The 24,305-nt window shown below is 31.7% G+C and overlaps 2 protein-coding genes and 1 pseudogene across 3 annotated transcripts in view; 1 reads left to right on the top strand and 2 right to left on the bottom strand.

The window, feature by feature from the left end:
- Positions 1-534: 534 nt before the first annotated feature.
- Positions 535-7,000, bottom strand: LOC130962529 (uncharacterized). The gene is made up of 8 exons (XM_057888734.1): positions 6,908-7,000; positions 5,862-6,775; positions 5,591-5,672; positions 5,253-5,441; positions 4,128-4,943; positions 2,239-2,958; positions 677-1,274; positions 535-587 (listed from the first exon to the last, which is right to left on the bottom strand). The coding sequence occupies exons 1-8, from the start codon at positions 6,998-7,000 to the stop codon at positions 535-537; spliced, it is 3,465 nt and encodes a 1,154-aa protein (XP_057744717.1).
- A 1,052-nt stretch (positions 7,001-8,052) lies between these two features.
- LOC130960851 (zinc finger CCCH domain-containing protein 48-like) lies at positions 8,053-12,714 on the top strand (annotated as a pseudogene).
- A 4,222-nt stretch (positions 12,715-16,936) lies between these two features.
- The window catches only part of LOC130960509 (uncharacterized), a 32,927-nt gene continuing 25,558 nt past the window's right edge, over positions 16,937-24,305 (bottom strand). For both annotated transcript variants that reach the window (XM_057885923.1, XM_057885922.1), the window contains 4 exons: positions 22,493-23,347; positions 18,596-19,537; positions 17,514-18,274; positions 16,937-17,393 (listed from right to left, as the gene is read on the bottom strand). In XM_057885923.1, coding sequence (XP_057741906.1) covers position 17,393; positions 17,514-18,274; positions 18,596-19,537; positions 22,493-23,347 — 2,559 coding nt within the window. In that variant the 3' untranslated portion in view covers positions 16,937-17,392. The remainder of the gene's footprint in view (positions 17,394-17,513; positions 18,275-18,595; positions 19,538-22,492; positions 23,348-24,305) is intronic.

Below are 24,305 nucleotides of genomic sequence, written 5' to 3'. Positions count from 1 at the left end.
TTTCCTTCAGGATCTTTGTTCCAAACATGCCTCAGGGTTGGAAGTTTCTCTAAAGTCATTATCATCAAAGGAATAACAATCATGTTTGGTGTATCTTTTACTTCAAATATTGTCTCAACAGAATTGCATTCCCGCACCTTCAATGTATCTAATCCCCCCAGTAACGGAAATAAATGAAATGGTATTGCAGTTGTTAAGAATTCACAGCCTTCCACTTCCAAGAGTTTCAAATAATCGAAACTAGAGTATGAGACCTCTGGGAAATGCATTTTACCAAGCCATAAATCTTTCAACTCCGGGTGATTGCGGAGAGTAAGATGATATTCCTGAGTTTTGTTATATTCAGAAAAAGACAATACTATTATAAGATGATAAAAGTATTATTTGGCTACACAAATTTGGAAGCAACATTGAAGCCAGAAGATAAATTCAAAAGTGTTTACCTGTTGTAGAGACTTCCACGCAACAGCGACGTTTAGATCATTGCAGAAGAGCAAATCATCATTTGATGAGTGGTAAGAAACTTGAATTGGTCTAGAAGGTTCCACATGTATTGCTGTTTGAGAGAAAATTTTCATCCTGGGACACTGCTCAATTTCCACAGAAATCAAAGAAGGTAACTTCAAAATGCCATTCTCTGAATAAAAGCATTCCAGCCTTTCCAAAGATACAAGACTTATCCTCCCTAGCCGCTTGAATTCAACTGCAGAAACTGTAGTTGTTTCATCACTTTGCTGTTCTTTTCCCACTATTTCTTTCAATGAATCACAGTACAAAACTTTCAGCTCCTGAAGCTGTATCAGCATTTTTGCTGAGGAGGATGTGAATAAACACTGCAATCCATGACACCCCTCTATATGCAATTCCTTCAGATTGGAGCAACATTGTCCTAACGTTGTCAATTTTGGACATTCATAAACCTGTAATAGCCGCAGCTTTAACAAGTACTCTAGACCACTAATGGAGTTCAGCTCAGATAGTGACCACAACTTCAATTCTTTCAAGTCAAGTATCCTCTTAGCCGCTTCAGGAATATTGATGGTTTTGCAATGGTTGCCATATATTTCAATGATCTCTAAATTGGGTGTCTTGTCTAGTATCTCTAATGGTGTAGTAGAGTTCTCTCTGACATCATTGTTCTTCTCTTCATCAAAGTCAACAAGGTTAAGTTCGTTTAAACACGGAAGGCCTTGATTCATAGATTGTCCAAGCCATGAACTTAATTCCAAAGTGTGATTTTGATTGAGCATTAACTTCTCCACCTTGGAAATAGCCTATTAAAGGAAGCACAAATATGAAAGAAAGGGTCAGGGGTGTGAGGGACAAAAATAACAGAAACAGAGAGCGAAAAAGAAGTACAAATATAATGTGTATACTATAGTGCGACGATAAGACTTCAATATATTTTAATTAATTCTTGATTTAAGTGAACATTTAAAATAAATAATTAATTAAAATAATAATAATATATACACATAATTTATACTGTAAATATGTTTAAGAATACAAAAATAAAACGATTTTTTATAATTAAAAAAAAAACAAGAATAGAATTTTAAAATTTTCAATAACATCAAAGGTCTTACTAATAACTAACAAGTTATGTTGTTAAGGAAAAAACTAAGCACTTATAGTAACATAGCAAAACTCTTAACATTAAATACAAATAAGCTCATAACTTTTTTATAAATTATTAATATTTTGTCTTCTTTACAAAGTCTCCTTACAAAATCCAAATTATTATGCAACTTTCTATCTTCACCTAATTAAGAATTATTTAAAAATATAATTTTTAAATTACTTTTGATTCAAAATTTTCTAATAATTATTTATTAAGACAGAAAGAAAAAGGATAAAGTATATTTTTTGTCCTTAAAGTTTGCTAAAAATTTTAAAAATACCCCTAAATTTTATTTTATTTCAATTTTGTCCTAGAAATTTCGATTTGCATCAAATTTATCCCTAACGACTAATTTTTAAAAAAAAAATTATAACCAATTCAAGAATAACTACACAAGAACAACATTTAACATAAGCAAATCAAATATATTTATCATGCATTATTGTTAGATTAGTCCTAATTTTTTTTTTAAATTTAGTTGCCAAGGATATATTTGATGTAAATCGAAAATTTTTGAAACAAAATAAAATTTAAGAATATTTTTAAATTTTTTAGCAAACTTCAAAGACAAAAATATATTTTACCCGAAAATAATAGGTAAAAAGAATATTTATTACATCTTTATTGGTGAAGAGGAGTTGTCTCCTGCTGGGATCTTCAAGAAATTGTTGATGAGAGTGAAACAGTTCCAACTCGTCACTACATCCAAACACCTGTAACTCATTTAAATTGGGGCACTCCAAAATGAAATTTGCCGAGTAAAAGTAACTGAATCGGGGCAAAAGACACAGTGCTAGCGTGGTTAAATTCGGAAACTCAAAATTTTCTGTTCTTTCCATTGCTTCCTCTTCCTTTCTAACTATTTCAAGCAACTCTTCACATTGTGCTACAGCGAGTTCCTCGAGCTTTTTAAGATATCTGGCCAATGATAATGGAAACACAGCTTTCAATTCGCCACAACCTAAGATTGTCACCTGCTGCAGATTTTGAAAGCCCAGAATCCCCTGTTTTTCATGTTGCCACACATGCGTCACATTTTGTAGCCCAGTTAAAGTCAGCTTCTTCAGCTGGAATGATGTTTCCTTGATCTTAGTGTTGTCCATTTCAAATATGCTTTGTATAGTGGAGCACTGATCCACTTCCAATTCTTCTAAGATCTTCAAAGAAAGAAGAACATTGGATGGGATTGCATATGATTTGAAGTCACAACGCTGCAGCTTTAAAGTTTTCAAATTGTCAAACAAGTCTTCTTGTAGGCTTTTGTTACTTTCCCAGAATGGTTCCAGAAAATCAAGATGTTCAATCACACTTATTTCCTCCATGCATTCGAAAAAATCCTGGGAACATATGATAAGTTCATGATTAGTTCAGTAATATGACATTTATACAATTATACTACACTGCAAAATTGAATGCGTAGACTCTAAACGAATTATGACTCTTTGGACTTTAGTGAAGTAGAGAGCTAAACAAAAACTTTAAAAAGGAGATAAGGGATTGAAGAAATCAGAAATGTTTGTTAACAAAAAAAAATTAGCCAAAAACAGTCATAACTTGTCTTATTTAGCAAACAATTAATTAATGCTAAATAAGGCAAGTTCGGTTTTTTTTTTGTCTCTTTAGCATTACCGTATATTAATAAATATTTAAATGTACCCTAATATTTATGTCTATTATGTTTTTCTTAAACTTTAAAAATTATTTTACCAAATATAGTTATTATTGTTTATACTTATTAAAAAGAATTTTTAATTTATTTTATCAAATAAAAGTGTTATAACTTTTAAAAAGTTATTTTTCAAAAATAAAAACTTTATCAAACCACCTTAAATAAATTGGTTAATGGTTATTAATGGTATACTATGACAAAAGCTTGAACAGAACAATGTAGAGGTTGCTGTAATGGAGAGTTGGCGACAGAAGAGAGGCAGAGAGAAAGGATCAATGAGAGTAAAAGTTAACTTGCTCAACAAGCAGAATGAAGAATCTCAAATGATACAAGCTGCATATTCCAGTATTTATACTAACTATGATAATTACTCCTATCAACTAACTCTGGTTAAGCAAAACAACTTTCTAACTATCGTAAATTAACCGTTAGAAACTAACTTCTACTCACCATCATACATTGATTACATTCAGCAATGTGATGAGCACACTATATCAGCTAATATACTAAGTAACCATAATATATTTTTCTAATAATCAACTCTCTAGACTCACGACATATATATATATATATAATTTCGTAGACTATCCCTTTTGTGTTATTTTCCATCCCATGAATAAAGTAGGGAGAAAAAGAAAAATGAAACACATCAAATTTACAAATACTTCCTCTTTATGTGGAACTTTTTTCTATTATTTTGTAACAGAAATTCAAACATAATCTTAATTAAGTAAATAATTTGTTAATTTTAATCTTTAAAGTAAATGAGGAGAAGAAGAGAAAACTATCAAAAGAATGATGAAGAAATTGAAATAGTTTATCCATATATAGATGTACCTTGTGTTTGAATATATATTGTATCGTATCTTGTAAATTCTCCTTCCAATACCATCTCATCTTCTCTTTGTCATCATCAAGATACACCTTTTGCAGAATCGGAGTGTTACTGACTCCTTGAGAGAAATTTTCTAACTTGGGGCAGACATTCATCATGAATTTCTCCAATATCGGAAAATGGAAGGAACAACTCTTGAAACTACAAAAACTTTGTAGGCTGTCTAATGCCACAAGCTCAAGAGTTGTCAGTTGTTCAAAAATGATGTCAACCTCACCTAAATTTTCTCTGTCACATGACACAATTTCCACTAAAGATTGACAGTTGATTATCTTCATGGTGTTAAGTTGACCCAATCTTCTTGCCGTGGATGGTGATATTAAATATTTTAGTCCTTTGCAGCCAACTACTTCCAGCTTTGTCAAGTGAGAGAGACATACAGAGGAAGGTGCTAGAGTCTTCAAACGTGGACAATCCTTTAAAGTCAATGACTCAATCATCTGAAGAATCGCGTCTCGTTCAAAGCCGATGCCCTCAAGATATGGTAAATCCATTAAATTCAAGCCTTTCAGCTTTGGAACAACCCCCAATCTTTCAATATAAGGAGGCCTTTTAAGAGGAACCAATGTTTGAAAATAACATCTATTCAACCAAAGGCTCATCAAGTTTGGATTGCTGTGAAGGAAAGCATATAGGACATTAATACTATCCAATCGAGAAAAATAAAGTTCTTCTAATTTGTCCATTCGGGAGTCATAGTTACTTAACAACTTTGCATGCCGTGACCCAATTTGCAAGGACTTCAACTCATTGAGCGCCTATAAAGATAAATAACCAAAAGAAGAATTAAGGTAGAGTTTTAGTTATTTATATATCTTAGCTATAAATTTTATGTGCTCAAATTTTCTATGGAATAAAAATAATAATAAAATGTTTTTTTTTTTGAAACAAATGAAGCTCGACACATGAGAGTGGAGCATAAAACAGACAAATACAAAAGCAAATCTAAACACAAAATTGACAATCCTATGTCATCTCCGACATTGTCATCAACAACTAGTAGGATCAATACCAGTCCACTCCTTGTAGCTCAAAAACGTCCTGTTCTGTATGACATCAACAGTTACCTCTTTATTGTTGAAAATTCTGTTATTGCGTTCCAACCAGATGTTCCAAATAATCGCAAAGAACCCAGTCAGCCACCTCTTCTGCTCCTCTTTTCTATTAGGTGTTCCATTCCAACTCTCAAACAAGCCTTCAATGCTTCTTGGGACAGCCCAATCTCTATGAAAACATCTCAACCAGACACACCACACCTGTCACGTAAACTCACAGAACACAAACAAATGATGAACACATTCGATCTCCTTTTAACAGAAGACACAAATACTATCATGCTGGCGAGTTATGCCTAATCTACTCAACCTTTCTTTAGTATTCACTCTATCGACTAAAACAAACCAACCAAACAGTTCAATTCTAGGCGGAACCAACCCTTTCCAGATCGAACTTGTGAAGCTATAACTCGTAATCTCCTCCGAAAGAGTCTCCGATTGCAACAATTGCAGAAAAGAATTAGTAAAAAAATACCTTTATTATCAAATTTCCAAACAAGATTATCTTCTCTGTCAGCTGATAGCTCCACTGGTCTTAACATATCATGAAGTTGGTGAACTAGTTCCAACTCTTATTGAAACAGCTCCCTCCTCCAATGGAAATTCCAAATCCACTCTAACCCATCCCAGAACCCACAATCCCCTATCACAAATCCTTGCTTGTTTGAAACAGAGAAGAGCCTTGGAAAACGCGCTTTCAGAGGACCACCCTGGACCCAGTTATCTTCCCAAAACAGTGTCCTTCGTCCATCACCAACTTCCATTGCTAGCCCACTAATAATAAAATGTTTTAAGGCATTATCTACCTCTTCAAAATAATACATAGGCTTTCTTTGTGCATATGTGGTGTCTCTCTGGAAATGTGGTTCCAACTTGTCACAAAGTTCAATAGACAAGTCATTCAATGCTGGCAACTTTAATTCATAGTCTCTTCGGCAGAATCTCTTAAATTTTGGTAGTCTCAAAAATTTGACTGTTGCCAGTTTGGTGAACTCAATAGTATTACTTGGGTTATTGGCATCTTCTTCCTCAGCTACAATTTCCCTCAATTGAGAACAATCTGACACCACAAGGTATTCAAGATTATCTTCAATAGTCTTGGCTACAGGAAAAGAAAATATGTTTTCCAACCTGCCACATTCTTGAACCCATATCTTTTGTAGATTCTTCAAGTTAAAGTTCCCTTCTGGCCGATCTTTCTTCCAGTTAAACAAATGCTCCAATTTTGGGAGTGTTTGTAAATGAACATCTTGCAATTTGATTATTGCATACCTACTAGTACCAGCAAGCTTATTTTTCCCATCCAGGTTAAATATAGCTTTTATTGACTTGCAATTAGTAACTCTTAAGCTGCTTAAATGTTCAAATATTCCCACCATGTCATGAGTAAAAACATGATTCAATTTACCACACTCATTAATAACTGCTGTCTCCAACTTGACAAAGGAATCTACAGGGAATTCAAAGTCACATATCTCACTCAAACTCTTCATGTTACTCACTTCGATATTCTTCAAATTTGGAAAGATTGTTTCCTGTTTTAGTTCACAACAGCAAGGAACAAAAATTAAGCCAATGGCCATATAAGCAACTAAGCACTAAGATCAAAGGTTTTCAATTGTGATCTGGGTTAAAATTAACAACAACAAATATAAACTTATACATACCTTCTTTTTAACATCAGTACTGCCTTGTTCTTTTGAAAAGATGAGTTTCATCTTGTGACATTCCGTTACAGAAAGGCTTTGTAGTTTCACCATATTTCTAGCCATAGATAATAATAATAAAAATTCCAAATTCCCACAACCCTTCACTTCCAAGTGTACCAATTCTGCAAAAGGTGGCTTTTGGCCGATCCATAGTTGGTGGATTTGGATGGAGGACAACTCAATTTTCTCCAATTTGGAAAATTTAACCTATGAAGCAACACAAAAAATTAGTAATTTCGATCCAAGAATCAAAGATATATTCTGAAACAAACATGCAGACCAAAATCAGCCATCGTGTATTTGTCTATAAATACATGTATAGTTTAACTCATTTTTAATGTATTTTGTATTTCAATATGTATGCTACACTGGTGACTGATTTTGGTATATACCTAATATGGTTGATTCTGAAATTATATATGAAAAAACAAATCAATCTTTTAATTCTAGATGTCTGTTTGAAGAGCCAATGACAATCTTATAACTATGCAAATTATTGAAAAAAATCCTTTGGCAAACGGTCAACGCTTGGGATTTGTAAGTCAATATTTGATAGATTCAGATTCCCTAACTCTGAAAGACTAGCATTGTCATGACTCTCCCATTCAGTGGAGATGTTGCTCATGTACAATTCCTCCAAACTAGTAAGGTGGAATGACTTCTAGTTTTGTGTTTTTTAAAAGTGTGGAAGATACACAAATCCGAAGATCCGATTTCTGTATCTCAAATTTTTTCGATTTTTTAACAGAAATATTTCAATCTAATTTCTGTACCACCCACAAATCAGACGATCCAATTTCTGCTTCTCTAATTAAACGATTCCACAATTGAGAATAACACCCCAACCGTCCACATTTCAAAAAAACACCATTGCTATTCCAATATAAAAAACAATAGGTGCTTCATAACTAGACATAACACATCCTAGATCTCTATAACAAAAAAAATAGCCATTTAATTTCTGATCTTATGAAATCTTTTTCTGATTTACCCAAACGGCCAAACCGCTAAAATCTTAACATTTGTAACTTCCCACCGTCAACCAAACCTATAAATAAAGGACCTCATGTCGCTTCCAATTTTCCTTTACACTATTATACAAACACTTTCTTCTTCGCTGAATCTCTACTCTGATTCAGTGATTCTAATTCTTATTAGTTTTATTGGGCCTTCGGATCTCAATCCTACTCTTAACTCAGGTTTGCTTCCTAGCACGCTACCTTCTTTAGAATTTTGCGCTATTTTCTCTTTCTTTTTTGCCATGGATGATGTGCGTGAAGAGTTGTTCTCTCCGATTGGATTGACCTCGCCGAAGCTCCACGCCATTCCCTGGAGGAAAGTTAGGATTTTTATTTTAGGGTTCCATTTAATTTCATTATCGTCTGAGATACAGTAGTTTGACTGATTGGAGAGCAAGATTAAATTATATGAGAGGGTTTGTTTGATTTCTTATCAAACGAGTGTAAATTATTGTTGTTATGAAAGTTATTTTCTCTGTAGTGTTCATAACTTGTATTATACTCAAGTGGTGTTATTGTGTTGATGGAAAATTGGGGGATAAGCAGAATTTGGGTTTTGAGGAGGGAATGGATTCTGCAGCTTATTCTGATTGGGTTGTTTGAGTTTTGTAAGTACTGGCTAGCTAGGAGATGCAACAGAAATCCTTGCAGATTTTCGCATAGCTTACCGACATTGCCATCCAATGTATACTATCATGCCAATATGACATATAAGCATTCGAAGAAGCCACATTGGTCTGCTGAGAAGTTGGCCAGTTCCGCGGTTAAGAAGCCAACAAATTGCGCACCCAAGGCCTTTAAGTAGCCAGAAAATTGTGCACGAGTGGCTGTTGAGTGTGGATCAGAAGCTATGTCTGTTGAGAAGCCAACCCAGTGTGAACAAAAGGCTATATCCATTGAAAAGACTGAAAGTGTGGAAGAAGTGGCCACTGTTGCTAAGTCTCCTATGGAGAAATCATGCAGTATTTGTAAATATTGGATGACTGACAATTGTGTGCATGGTGACCTGTGTCAGAATTTGCATTCATGGTTTTATGGTGACGGGTTTACTACACTTGCAAAACTTCATGAACACAAGAAGGTATAGATGTCTGATTTCACCTTTTATTATTTGATATAGATGTTTACTCTAATTACTTAATAAGTGCCATTGAGTTAGATTCATTTATGCTAATATTCAAATTTTGTTGACAGGTTGTCACTTGAATTGCACTACCTGCTGGTTCAGATAAGCTTTATTCTGGTAGCACTGATGGCACAGTTCGGGCATGGGATTGCAACACTGGCCATTGTGTTAACATGATCCATCTTAATTCTGAAGTTACCTCGCTCATATCGGAGGGCCCATGGATTTTTGGCGGCGTGAAAAATGCTGTGAAGGTAAGCTCACACTTCCTCTTATTTTTTATGGTTTATCACTGGCTAAAAGAATGGGAGGTTGAATCTTAGTCCCTTTTTCACTTAATAACATTTGCTGGTCTTTGAAGCAACTTCTGGAGACTTTTTGATTTTTGTCTCATATCCAGCCACGAGACTTTCTTTTTTATCTCGTGACCCGGCACGAGATATTTTTCAGTTTTATCTCCTGTGCAGCAGAAACAGAAATGGAGTAGAAAAGAGATAAAATTACACCCAGATATATCATGGTTCAGCTGCTAAGTGTAGTGTAGCCTACATCTAGTCTCCATCACCAGACACCAATTCTCCCTAGGAACTACTCTTCCTATCCGGGACAAGTCCAGAATCTAAATCCAAAACTGAACTTGACTTGGTCACTGCTAAGCTTCAACTGTAAAGTGCTAACCCAACTTACAAGGGAATTCCCACAGAATCATGAAACACAACATAGATGTACAAAGGAACTCTAAGGACATCTATGGCTTTTTCTTTTAATTTTGCACTCTCTGCCTTTTTCCACTCTATGGCTTTTTCTTACAAACCTCACTGTTTGTCTTTTTCCATGAGACTTTGACATGACAAAATTAAACAGAAAAATATAAAACAGAATACATTGAAGGAGAAGAACATATGTTAGCTTAGGTAGCTCTGAGAACACTGTGCCTTGCACTCTCACTCCTTGAATCAAACCCTGATTGTTCACCCTTACTTATAGGGAGAAGCCTTCAAGGTTGAAATCAAACAAACCAAGCTAAACTTCTTCTTCTTCAAAACAGAACCGGTTCGGCCAGAGAGAGAGAAGAGATAACCCATACAAAAACCAACATGCAATTACCTCTAGTCCTTCATTGGTCACAAATCTTCATCAATCCGAGCCCTTCATCTTTTCTTGCTCTCCAAGGTGAACTTCTGGCCCTTGATGCTTCATGATGATGATAGCTTCATCTGCTCCTATCTCTGCCTCTTCCATCACGTAGCCACTGTAGCTACCTTCTGTGGTGGTTGAGCAAGATCAGAAACAAGCCATCCCTCCAAAGATCTTCTCCTTACTGGCCGAAATCTTCTTCAACCATTTTTGGTATGGAGAAGCCAAGATCTCATCACCAAATCTTACCAAAAGTGAATGAGAATCTTAGCCACAGCATACTTTTAGTTTTCTTTTTCTTGCCATCATTTCGATGGTCTTGTAGCGTGCATCTTCCTCTCTTCGGTGGCTAGGCTTAGCTTCCATGGTTTGCTGTGTAATGACCGAAAGAGAAGAAAGAAAAGATGAGAGAGAAGAAACAATTTGGAAGAAAAGCAATTAAATGAATTAAACAAATTAATTGAAAGAGTTGCTTTTACTTCCCTGAGTAGCGTGTAGCCTTAATGCCATCAATCATATCAATGACAATCTCTCTCATGTTTCCAATGCTAGCAAATTAAATTTTGAAATCCATCCAAAAGAAGGAATGGGATCCGTTGGAGGCAAGAAGCAATTTTGCTTCCTTTCACAATAAGTTTCGGACCAAGCATTGGATCTTTCCATCAAAGTTGATTTGGGCTAATTAAGATCAATTCTGGCCCAATAACAAGAATAATAATTCAGCCATAGGATCAAATTAATTTTGTATCAATGCTGAATGTGTTTTCAATATAATTGGGCTTGCAACATTTTTCTTTTATTTTCGGCCCAAACAGAACCTGCATAGCAAAAATTAATTTAATCAACATATTAATATTTTTGCAATTAATCAAATTAATGATGTTTAGTCATCAAAAATGTTAGCTTAGAGTTTTCCAAACTCATCAATTTTATTGTAATAATGATATCTTATGTCTAGGAGCTTTAACTGCAAATTTATAATTTGATGGTGGTTGTTGTTAAGGCATGGAATATTCAGACGGGTGCAGATGTTACTCTTGATGGACCTAAAGGGCAAGTCCTTTCCTTGAATGTTGGCAATGATATCCTCCTTGCTGGAGCAGAAGTAAATTTCATTGTCGTGACTTATGGTTGTTGTAATTCAACCTTTGTTTATAGTTAGCCATTTGCTACTGTTGTTGTTTGATCAGAACTGTCACATTTCAGCTAGCTCTGTTGTCTATTAGTTTTAAAATAATCTGTTTATTTAAATTGCAGGATGGTGTTATTTATGCTTGGAGATACAGCTCTAATCCCAAACCTGAGTCTCCTTTCGAACTGGTTGCAACACTAAGTAGTCATACTAAACCGGTGGTTTGTCTTGCTATTGGATGCTACAAGATGCTTTATTCTGGGTCAATGGACCATAGCATCAAGGTACTGTTTGCTATAAACTAGCAGTTTGTGTATTTATTTATTTCAACATGAGATATATGTTTCATGCAAAGCTTTTAGATTTATAATATGGTCATGATCAGTCTTCATGGTATACACATGCAATTGTTTGTTTCATTCTCTTTTCTAAACTAATAGTGGGTCTGAGATATTTGTTACTCTGCTATCTATAGGTGTGGGACCTCGATACATTACAGTGCACAATGACACTTAACGAGCATGCCGATGTAGTCACATCACTTATTTGTTGGGAAGATTACTTATTATCGAGTTCATATGATTGCACAGTCAATGTTTGGGTGTGCACTGAGGAGGGAACTCTGAAAGTGGCATACACTCACTGACGAAAATGTAAGTTGTTTAACCACTAACATTTCTGTACAAATATGTTTAAGTTGATATTTTAATTTTATTGATGAAGGAGGTGATTGGTTTATCCAATTTATATTTTTATTACAGGCTATTCTTGAACTATATGGGATGACTGCTGCAGACGCCAAGCCAATATTGTTCTGCTCGTGCAAAGACAATTCAGTTCGCATGTATGAATTGCCGACGTGAGTAACCATAAAGCTTTCATCTAATTGTCTTGCTACTGTTGCTGCAATGTCTGTGTTATGTGGGGCTTGTTTTTTCTTGCTGTTTTAGCTACCTACTGTGCCTGCTTCTACAGGTTTTTAGAGAGAGGTCGACTATTTACAAGACGAGAAGTTCGATCCTTCGAGATAGGTCCTGGTGGACTCTTCTTCACTGGAGATGGGTCTGGTTTGCTGAATGTGTGGAAATGGTCGGAAGAGCCAAAGGTGCCAACTTCTTGGATGCAAAAGATATTTGTAGGAGGAGAGACTGCATGATCATTGGCATTGCATCACATAGAAAATGTTTGTGAATTGTTAGTGATGATTATTACTTAAATTATGTTTGGTGAGGGTACTCTTTTTCCTCTTATTTGGGTAGGTATTAGTGTTTTACCATTTGAGGTTTTAATGAGGCATCACTAACATAGGCCGAGCAGAAATAAAACCTCGGTGGAACTTTCAATGTATAATGTAACAACATTCTATGTATGATACAATTTTGAATAAGATCATAAATTTTGAAAAGAGTGCATATCATTTTAAATTCTTAATTTAACTTCTTAAATTATAATCATAAATATCTTACAGCCAAAGAAAGAAAAAAGTGACCAATTGAAAACTAAATAATAATAGGCAACATAACTTTGGACTGTTGGAACTTTTTTAGGCTTGTAGATGAAAACTTCTCTCGTTGTACTAGCCTCACTCAACCAGACCTGTGTACACCATTAATATTTATAATCATAAGCTTCAAAACAGTTATTTATACTTATAAACTCTTTCTGTCATATGATATTTCCAAGATGGAAATTTTGACTCTGTATTGGAGACACATTCAAGCTTTAAGTTCACTAGACCCGCGTGATGCGCTGGACAATAAATTAATGATAGTATATAATAAATATTAAAAATTGTTAAATTTTGTAGAAATAAATTAAATATGTGTAAATTGAAGCTAAATTTAAAATGTGTTTTATTTTAAATAATTTGTAGTACAAAAGATTTGGATGTTGGAGTTGTACAAAGTGACATTTTTATTTAGTGGTTTGATTTTTGTATTTGTTTTAGTTGATGGACTTAGTCATCTTATGTGGCGCTCGTCCTCTTTTTTTTTGTTGGTTGTTAGAGTTGGTGCTTTCTTCTTTTTGTCGTAGGTTCTTGCAAAGACATGTTTTTTATGAATTGTTGAGTTTGATACACTTTCTATTGTGTTATTTGGTTCCATCTTTGTATGCATATTCTTCTTTCGAAGTTGTGTCTTGAATTTGTATGGTTTTCTTTCTCCTTAATCTCTTGATAGGGTGGTGCTTCAATGTCATTATTTTTCTGAAATGTCATTAGATTTGAACAGTTGTGCCCAATAAGTTTTTTGCGTCGCCATCAAATAGTACAAAAATTGTTGTAACACTTTGATTTAAAATCTTTAATTGAATTCTGAACCTAAAATAAGTATTGGGCTAGCAACTAATAATTTGATAGATGAGATTATGAAAAATATATAGAGTTACCTTATTGTTGGATATTGTGGTGTTTGATTACATGTGCCACAAATGTAGTTGTTTCTTTTTTTTATATGTTTTCTTCTGACACTTTTTACATTTAACATATTTCCATCCTAATTTGTCATCAATTTTATTTATAGTTGCTAAAATTGTGAAGATCTTTTCTTATTTCAATATTCAATTTATGTTATCATTAGGTATATGGTATTTGAGTAAGTATGAATGTATGATGCATGTTGTGATTTTTTTTGTCATACCTGATCATCAGATTCTCATTGTAGTTCGGAAATAAATTTTTTTGTGCTAAATTTGATGTTATGTGAAGGAATAGTAATAAGAGACTTATATATGTAGTTTAAATGGTATAGAATTTAAATACCTATAACGTAAAATTTATTATGATTAATAATATTATTATGACATTTGTAATATGAATGTTTATTACCTTTAGTGAGTTATTTATAAAAATTAATAAATTAATTATTGCGGTTATAAATTTATTGTATTATTTATAACAGTAAGATATAATAAATATAGAAATATGAATTTAATGTATTTGGAGGTCACAAATTTATTGGATTCTATTTTTTAGTTTTTTATTTGTATCTAATATGAAAATGTATGTCTAATATCATATTTTTTTGTTTCGTTTTGATACTCTTTTAATAAATTTGTTTTTTTTAATTTTCAAATATTCTTTTCAAAATTTATATTGGTAAAATAAAATAGAATTATTTTTAATAATAAGTAAAAACTATAATAATAGTTCTTTATACCTTGTGTTACTTCTAAAAATTAAAATGATTATTTTTTTAACCAAAGATACAGAGACTCGAACTCACGACCAATATGGGAGACTATGCCATTTGAGGTATAATTCATTGGCAAAAATTAAAATGATTATAATAAATATAATTATAATAATAAAATATAATTTTCATTTTTTAAACTTTTAATTTATAAATTAATTGTTGCGGTTATAAATTTATTGTATTGTTTATAACGGTAAGATATAATAAATATAGGAATATGAATTCAATGTATTTGGAGGTTACAAAGTTATTGGATTATATTTTTTAGTTTTTTTATTTGTATATTTTATTTTTTTGCTGATTTAGAAATAATAGTTGATTTGGCAAAAATTGAGTGGTTGATTCTAAAGTTGTGGCAAGTAAGCAATATTGCTGACATGACATTAGTAGGAGAAAAGAAATATCTCAAAAGTAAGATGGTGCATGCTTATGTATCTACTTTTATATATTAAGAATAGATGGTTGAGAAAATGTAAGGATGAAAATCTTGAGAGTTTGAATAAACTAATTTACCTTTTTGATGATGATGGGCAGAGTATCTAATTGAATATTTGAGAAAACACCCAAATTGGAAACAATGGATGTAGGCAGAGTATCTAATTGAATGTTTGAGAAGACAGCCAAATTGGAAACAATGGATGTAAAGTATTACTGTGATGAAACCCTCAAAAATATATTGTCCTCCCATGATGATGAAGCTAATAATAAGGAGATTCTTGGAACTTAAAAGAATTGTATCTATTCAAATTATGTGGGTTGCAATCCATCAATGGAGTAGAATACTTGTCAAAGCAGCTGCGCCTACTAGATGTTTCTGAATGACCAAAATTGACAACAATAGTGCTACAATCTTCCTACAAAGGTGCTTAGGGATTTATGCGAGCTTGAATCTATAGGCTTTGAGCAAACCTGAATGGCCCCACTTCTTGAAAATCTTGAACACTTGAAAATTCTGGCATGTTATTGTTTGATGAATAAGTTTCCAATATTCCTATAGGAAGAAGTGAAAATGACTTTTAATTGACATAAGGAAAGTATAGGTTACCAACATATTATCTACCAACTTCTGCCAACTCTTATTTATATTTGTGTTTTATGGAAGTGTGTTCGTAGATGTGTCTAATAATTAATATATTTTAAATACATATATAAAGAGACACATCCAGAAAATATATCTATAAAGATACTTCTATTAAACACAGTTATAAAAAAGACATTTTTATTAGACACATCTATGAACACACTTCCATAAAACACAATTATAAATAAGAGTTGGCAGAAGTTGGCAGAAATGCTGTTGGTAACGTAGCGGAACCGTTGACATAAATGTGTTTCATGAAAAAAGATGTATATCATGTATTTTTATTTTCGTGGGTGTGTGTACGGTATTAAAGTTATTGAATGCTTTTGTAAATAAAAGTGACAGCAGGGTGCTTTTGAGTTTAAAGTTGTGTGTATTTCAAGAACAAAATTTATCACAGCAAGTAGATATATTTCTACATAAAATTTTCATAAATAAAATTGATCTATATTTCTAGGAAAAGAAGAATATGGATTTAGAAAACAATTCTTGTTTCTTTGTCAACAGACTTCCATTTATTCTTCATCAAGGGTAAATTATCTCTATAGAACAGAAAAATTTGTATAGCAAAACATGAGAAAACACCGAATTCAAAATGACATTTACCTTTATAGCCTTTAATCTAATCACACTTTGGTTAGCTACTATAAAGGATGCATCTTTTTCATTCTTACAAACATGAACTTATTTATAAGAACACGATAATTATGTTGATCAAAGTTCGAATAAGCACTATTAAAATTTTGTTAATCACATTTGCTTAATGCGGATTTGGATCATTAAGTCAAAACAAGCAGGCTTTCCTGCTTGCTTTTTGGTCGCAAAATAAACAGAAATTAGTAAATATGGATTATTTATGCATTAGTAAATATATTACCTTATTTTAACAAGTCTTAACTGAAATTAAATTAAAATAATTTAAAATTTTTAGTAGATGCTATTTCTAAAATGAAGGATATAATAAATACTAATTAACCGAGTAAATTCATATCTTGAAAAATATATACCAATTTTAAATCATGATCCATCAATCACATTTTTGCAATTTTCAAATCGATGCAAAAGTCTTATAAGAATTGGGAACCTAAGCAAAGAAACAACTTTTGAAATAAAGAAAAATATACAAGAATATTTGACCAAATATTTTTTGAAAAAAAATATTCCGTTAATTTTAATATTTATGATACAAAAATGACCTAATAATAAAATTAAAAATAATATAAGAATTTAATTGAAAAAAAATATAGAGATCTAATTACAAATTTGATGAAACTATAGGAACCAATAAAATAATTAAATTTAATACAAATATAGGGTCAACCTTATGCATGAAATTGGTCTTATGTAGAACTGTATCTACTTGCCATTATCAACTCTTTTCTTACAATAATCTTTCACAATTTTTCACACAAACCACACTCCTTCAATCATGTCAAATTATTACAGTACACTTTCATAAGTAAAGATGCGCTAGTGCTTTCAATAACTTAAAAGAAAAAACCACACACCTTACAATTACATCTTGTATAAAAATACAAGATATAATTTTATTCCTAAACCACACTTAGAGCTATTCCACTTAAAAGGTGTTCTACACTTCTTTCTGCATAGTAATACAGAGAACTTATTCATATAAAGCACACAACACAAGCAGAAAAGAAAAAGAAAAATATCCTTTTCTTTTTTCTCCTGAATATTCGTTGCCAAGATGGAATCCACTTATATCCTCATGTTGCATTTGGTGTCCTAGAGAACCTTGAAAATAAAATTTCATAAAGAATTATGTTAATATTGGCTAAAAGTAAAAATATTGTTAAGACTGAGAGAAGCGAAATTTTCCAAAGTTTGATTTGAATGATTGCTGCCCAAACTTACTAAATTTTCCCAGAGTTTGATTTGACTATAGCATTTGGATTATCTTCCGAGAAACGAACTCCGTCTATCTCCACAATCCATGAGTCGGGAGCTTTCACGTCACCATGTGAGAAAGTTTTCATGCTCTTGCATTGACTGATTGAAACTTGGGCACGCCCTGCAAAATTCAAGGTTGACTTTCCATTGTAGAAGCTCTCGAGTTTCGGTAACTTGCTAAGAGACAGTTCCTTGAGCCCTTCGAATGTGATGACCTCATCATCATCCGGTTGATAAGCCACTATTACACTTTCAAGTGCTTCACAGTTGGATACATGCAAATGTTGCAGTTGAACAAGACATTTGGCGGTTGAAGACGTGAACAAATACTTAAAACTTGCACAACACTCTACTTTCAGCCATGTCAGATTAGAGGAGGCCACCCACGTGTGCAAAAGATCTAACCCAGTGGATTCAAGTTTCTGTAGATTCCTGAGCTCCAACTTTTTAAGCTGTGAAAGGATCTTAGCATAGGTTTCTGTGTCAGCAAGTTTTGAGGAGAATATCTCTTTGAAAGCACTATTGGCCACCGCAAGCATCTCAATTCTGGGCAGTGGCACCTTTGAAAAGAAATCAAAGGGAAATGCATCTGACTCATCAATATCATTAAAGCCCTGCAGTGTGAGACATCTTATGTTTTGGAGGTCCAAATTAGATAGTCCTTGCTCAATCATCATGATACCTTCCTTGTCCAGTGACAGTTGCTCTAAGCCAGGGGAAACAACCTGTAGGATTCAAATTAAATTCAAAATAGGACTATGCTTATATATGATAAATTAAATAAGAGGAATAATAGCAAACCAACTTTTTAAGTTAGCCAATTTTAGTGTTTAGGTTTATAATTTAGAATTTAGGGTCTAGAATTTTGGATAAACAAAATCATTTTAAAAAAGTTGACTGATATTGACGGAAAAAAAAATTGGTTATCTAGCATTACTCATAAAAAGGTTCAAGTCTATTCAAAACTATGTACTCTATGAGAAATAAGCATATAATCAACTTGACTAGAAAATTTATGAATACTGTCAAGACAGGAGCTTTCATACCTTCCCAGCTGAATGAATACTATCAGGTGCAAAATTCTTTAGCAATTTACAATGATAAATATCCAACTCTCTTAACTCCGGCCAATTTAGAATTCGCTTCCCAACATAAATGTGTGTAAGATTTGGCAAATTCCTCAGAGTCAAGGACATTAACATAGAGAACATAGTAAGCTCTTTATTTGCTTTTTTGGTGCCTGCTTCATCTTTTGCAACAATTTCAACCAACTCCACACAGTTCCTCACATCTAATTTTTGTATGCTACCCATGGCAAGTGATGTTGGGAGCAAATTCTTTATGCTTTCACATTCAATAACAGTGACTTCCTTCAAGTTTGGAAGGCTGAGACTTCCTTTAAGATCGTTGTTCCCAATTTTCCAGATGTAGCTCAGATTTGGCAAATTGCACAGATTCAGACAGGATAGCTTAGGGAAGATATTAACCTGTTTGTTTGCATCTTCTTTGGCTACTTCATTTCCTGTAACAATTTCAACTAACTCAGCACAATTCTTCACTTCTAACCTTTGAATATTACCCTTGGCAACTGACTCTGGGAGCAAGAATTTTATCATTGTACATTTATCAACAGTAACCTTCTCCATATCAGGAAGACTGAGTTTTCCTTCAGGATCCTTGTTCCAAACATGCCTCAGACTTGGAAGGTTCTCCAAAATCATTGTCTTCAAAGGAATAACAATCATGTTTGATGTATCTTTTACTTCAAATATTGCCTCAACAGAATTACATCCCCTCACCTCCAACTCTTCCAAATTATTAAGGAAAGGAAGTAAATGAGATGAAAGTATTGCACTTGTTAAGAATTCACATCCTTCCACCACCAAACGTTTCAAATTGAAACCAGAGTAGTAGCCCTCTGGCATATGCATTTTACCAAGCCATAAAACTTCCAGCTCTGGGTGATCATCGCCAAGAACAAGATGTTTCTGAGTGTCATTATATCAGAGAAATAAATATAAGGGTAACGGAATAAACAAAGATATTGCATTCAGCTAAAAATACTTGTTTAAGATGTTAAATATAGAAAATTTTGTAGTTAGAAAATTAAATCCTTTCAAATTTTCAAAGAATCTATTTATCTATTTTTATTATATAAAATTTGATACAAATTTATTATAGAATAAACTTATACCATATTGATTTATATGATTCTGCCATATCAACAATTTTACATAGATAACAATTTTATAATTTTGCAAAATAAAAATAACTAGAATGAGACCCGTGTGTTACGCGAACTCAAATAAATGATGACAGCAATTAATAAATATTATCAAATAATTTTAAATACATAATTATAAATATGAATAGAAAATTATTTTGTGAAATAATAAAAATTTAATCACATAAAAATATACATTGTAAATTTATAAAAATTTAAAAATTTTGTAGTTATTTATATAATATAAAAAGATTATCTTTACTAAAAATGATATATATACATAAAAAATTAGTCATTATATATTTGCAGATACATATTTGTATTATTTCATTTTCAATGTGTATTTTATATTTTAATATGTATTTTGTAACACCCTAACTTTTAGCACCTCATGATCGTACTAAAAGTCCGAACGTTACTTACCTCTATTCCTTTATATGATATGTTTATGTTAGATTGAGCCTTCGCGAATACGAACCGAAACTTTAATTAAAAAATGGAAAGTTTTTACTTTCAATCACTTATAATAAAATAATTTCTAATAATAAGGAACTCCAATTTATAAAATAAATTATAATTTATTTATATTTATATTTTAAAAAATGTGAGTCGTTATATATCTTATGCAAGTAACTATTTTTTGCGTATGCACATAGCATGTTGTATCTTTATTAATTTCTATTTTAAAAATTGAAACTTCATATATCTATAGTATCAACTATTTTGATAAGTACAAATAGATTGCATTTTTATTGAAAAGAATTAGAATATAAGAATTAAAATAAAATAATAACATTAATTGATCTACTTGATTCGGTTCAAAAGTTAGCTTTTTAAGTTAGTGATTACTACTTCTAATATTTTTTTAAAAATGTGAATTATTTTTTAAATATCTTTGCTAGTAATTTTATAAAAAAAAATTATTTTTTTATTTTAAGTAACTTATAATATGTAATGCTTTACAATGTTGATTTTATAACTCATCCTCTTTATCATCACTCTCTTAAGAGATTCCAATATTTTTTAATATTTGTATTATTATTTTGACTTTAAATATTGCTTCTAGTATCTATATACATGTAAATTATATGTTTTAAAAAATATGAATTGAATAATTTAAAAAACAATTAATATTACTAAAAAAAAAAATAATTGTAGGATTAATTTCTTGTTTATATCCATGTATTATTAATTTACTCTTTTATAACATTCTTTTTTAAGTAATGTTAATTGTGGATAAATTTGCTTGGACTATAACTTTTTATTTCAGACCATTTATGACAAGTCTAATCGGTTAAAATGAGCTGTCTATTTATGTTCTTTTTTATTTTATATTTTAAAAAATATTTTGACAAAAATGTCATTTTAGGTAAAAAATTTTAAATAAATAATATTTTTTAGTTGATGGGTTGAGTATTCAAATTGGATTAAAAAAAATATTGGCTAAATTTTTTTTGAAAAATACAAAAAAAATTAACAAGTTGGTCTTTTAGCCTATGACACTAACCCGTTTATACTATTTTTTTTAGAATAATCATTAATTAGCTTGTTTAATCCGAAATTTAAACAAACCTAAATTTAAAGATAAAATTTTCTTGTTTAAATGAACAAACGGACTAGTCCGATAAATTTAGCCTATTTTAACGGCTCTAGATGCGAGCCGATGTAGTACCACTTTAAGTGTGTGGTGACATTGGAGACCAGAAGTCGAAGGGCCTGCTTAGTGATGGAGAAATGTTGGTGGGATGATAGTGATTAGTGAAGGGTTGGAGGTTGGAGACTTGGAGTGACTTAGCAATAGAGATGGCTGTAGGTTAGTTAGTAGGTTTTTTCTTATGCTGTTTAGGTGAGAAATGGTTGAGGATTGAGAATTAGGTAGTATTAGAGTTTAGAATTAAATTATATTAGAGAATAATTTAAGAATTTTTTTTTTGTATTTTTTGGAGTTTGATAATTTTGTCAACTAGAATATCTTCTATAGTATAATTCTAGTTTTTTATTTTTTTTGAAATTGTTTTTCATATTCTGAATATTTATGGATAAAAATAATAATTTATTCAAAAAGAATTATTCTTAACATTTGTTTAATTAATGTGTACTAATTCAAAAAATTGAAAAAAAAATGAAAGTACCTTTCAAGTTATAACTTATGATGCACGGCCACTGTCACGGACACGGATATGATACGACACGGCCACACGGAACATGCCGACACGCGAATTTTAAAATAACACACATACATATAAAATATAAAGTATTTTTTAGATAAATCGTAATGATATTTTGATATTTTATTGATATTAAAATATAAATTAAATTTTCTAATTATTTTTAATGTCTTATTTTAATTATATCAAGTATTTAAAATATTTTTTATTTTAATAATAATAATATATAATATGTCTAAATTTATTTTAAGAATATATGTTAAGAATAAGACTGGACACGCTGACACGTAATGGTATTTAGGTGTCCGGAAAAGAATTTTTTCTTTTTTATTAAGACACAGTTAGACACAGACACGCATGTCGGAACGAGTGTCTGTGAGTTTCGTGTCCGAAATGTGTCTGACACGCAAACACGAGACAAAGTGTCCGTAGTTCATACGTTATAACAGAAGATGATATAAGTCATGGTCATTGGCTAGATAATTTTGGAGGGAGCATAAAAAGTGAAGTCAGAATAAAACTTTAATCGAGATAAATTCAAAATTGTTTACCTGTTGTAGAAACTTCATCGCAACAGCGACATTTAGATCATCGTGGAAGAAGAAATCATCATTATTTGATGAGTGGTAAGAAATTTGAATTGGTCTAGAACGTTCTTCCACATGTACCGCTCCTTGTTGAGAGAAACTTTTCATCGCAGGACAGTCTTCTATATTCACCCAAATTAAAGAGGGTAACTTCAAAATGGCACTCCCAGAATAAAAGCATTCTAGATTTTTCAAAGAGTGAAGTTTTATCCTCTCAAGGCGCTTAAGTTCAATGTCTTTCGTCGCCGTGGAAGCTGTAGCTGTTTCATCACTCTGCTGTTCTTTTCCCACTATTTCTTTCAATAAGTCGCATCTCGAAACTTTCAACTCCTCAAGGTGTATTAGCAGTTTTGCAGCTAAGGATGTGAATAAACACTCCAATCTATGACAAATCGATATATCCAATTCTTTCAGATTGGAGCAAGTTTGTCCTAATGTTGTCAATTTTGGACATCCAGAAACTTTTAACAGCTGCAGATTTAACAAGTACTCTACCCCACTAATGGCGTTCAGCTCAGAAAGTGAGAGCAAGCTCAATTCTTTCAAGCCAAGCATCCTCTTACCTGCTTCTTCTGGAATATTGATGGATTTAAAATGATGGTTACGTATTTCAAATCTCTCTAAATTTGGTGTCTTGTCAAGTATCTCTAATAGTAAAGCAGAGTTCTCTCCATCGTCATTGTTCTTCACTTCAGCAAAGTTAACAACTCCAAGTTCAATTAAATACTGAAGGCCTTGATTCACAGACTGTGCCAACCATGAGCTTAATGCCAAAATCTGATTTTGGTTGAGGTACAACGTCTTCACGTTGGAAATAGCCTGTTAAAGGAAACAATTTTAAATTCGATTTTGTTAGATAGACAATGACTTTCGTAAATAATGTAAACAATGGACTTTAAAATTGGCCCAATAAAATAAAAGCACACTACACCTCTACAAAAATTATGGAAATCACAAGTGGAGAAAGGAGGTTACTATATGCATAAGTGTATTGTTCACTAAACTCATTGTCTCCTTGTACTTCTTCTTTTAAATTTAGTTAAATTATTAGATTTATAGGCTATTTAGATAAAATTATGACACTGACATAATATATGAATATATATAATTTTTTATTGGTATTAAGAACAGTTTTATGAATTAATTTTCAAAATTTATAATTCCGATGTAATTTAATCATATTCTTAATTTAAGTGAACATTCAGAGTTAACAATTAATTAAAATGAAGGAATTATTCACCTTATTATATAGTAAATTTTTAAAAATGATTACATTTTGATTTTGTTAAACACATTTGTTAAGAGTATTAAAAAAAGAATGTTATAAAAGAGTAATTTTTAAAATTTTCAATAATATTAAAGGTCTTGATAATAATTGGAAATTTAAATACCTGTTAAGATTATATAAAATATGAATTTATATTTTCGATACAACTATTTTATAATAAACACCTTAATAAATACTTATAAATACTTATAAACACTTGTTAACATAACAAAATTAGAGTTAAATTCTAAAATAGTATCTAAGATTTTCTTTATTTCTCATCCTAACCTTTCTTCGAATGTTCCAATTACAATGTGGGTGTTTGAAAAAAAATTGTTAATTTCTTTTATTTTATTAATTGCTAATGTTAAAGTGTAACTATACTTGTTGCAGACTAGTGAAAAAAAATGGTGTAAGTTATTTGTCTAAGACTGATAATGTACAAAAAGAAATAAATGGAAGAGCAGATGCTACAAACAACAATGAACAAGTGAGGGTGAATTGTTTTCT

This window comes from Arachis stenosperma, chromosome 2 (genome assembly GCF_014773155.1).
Source record: "Arachis stenosperma cultivar V10309 chromosome 2, arast.V10309.gnm1.PFL2, whole genome shotgun sequence".
NCBI classification, from domain to species: domain Eukaryota; kingdom Viridiplantae; phylum Streptophyta; class Magnoliopsida; order Fabales; family Fabaceae; genus Arachis; species Arachis stenosperma.
The sequence above is the reverse complement of the archived record's forward strand: the minus strand, read 5'-3'. Positions and strand labels throughout refer to the sequence as shown.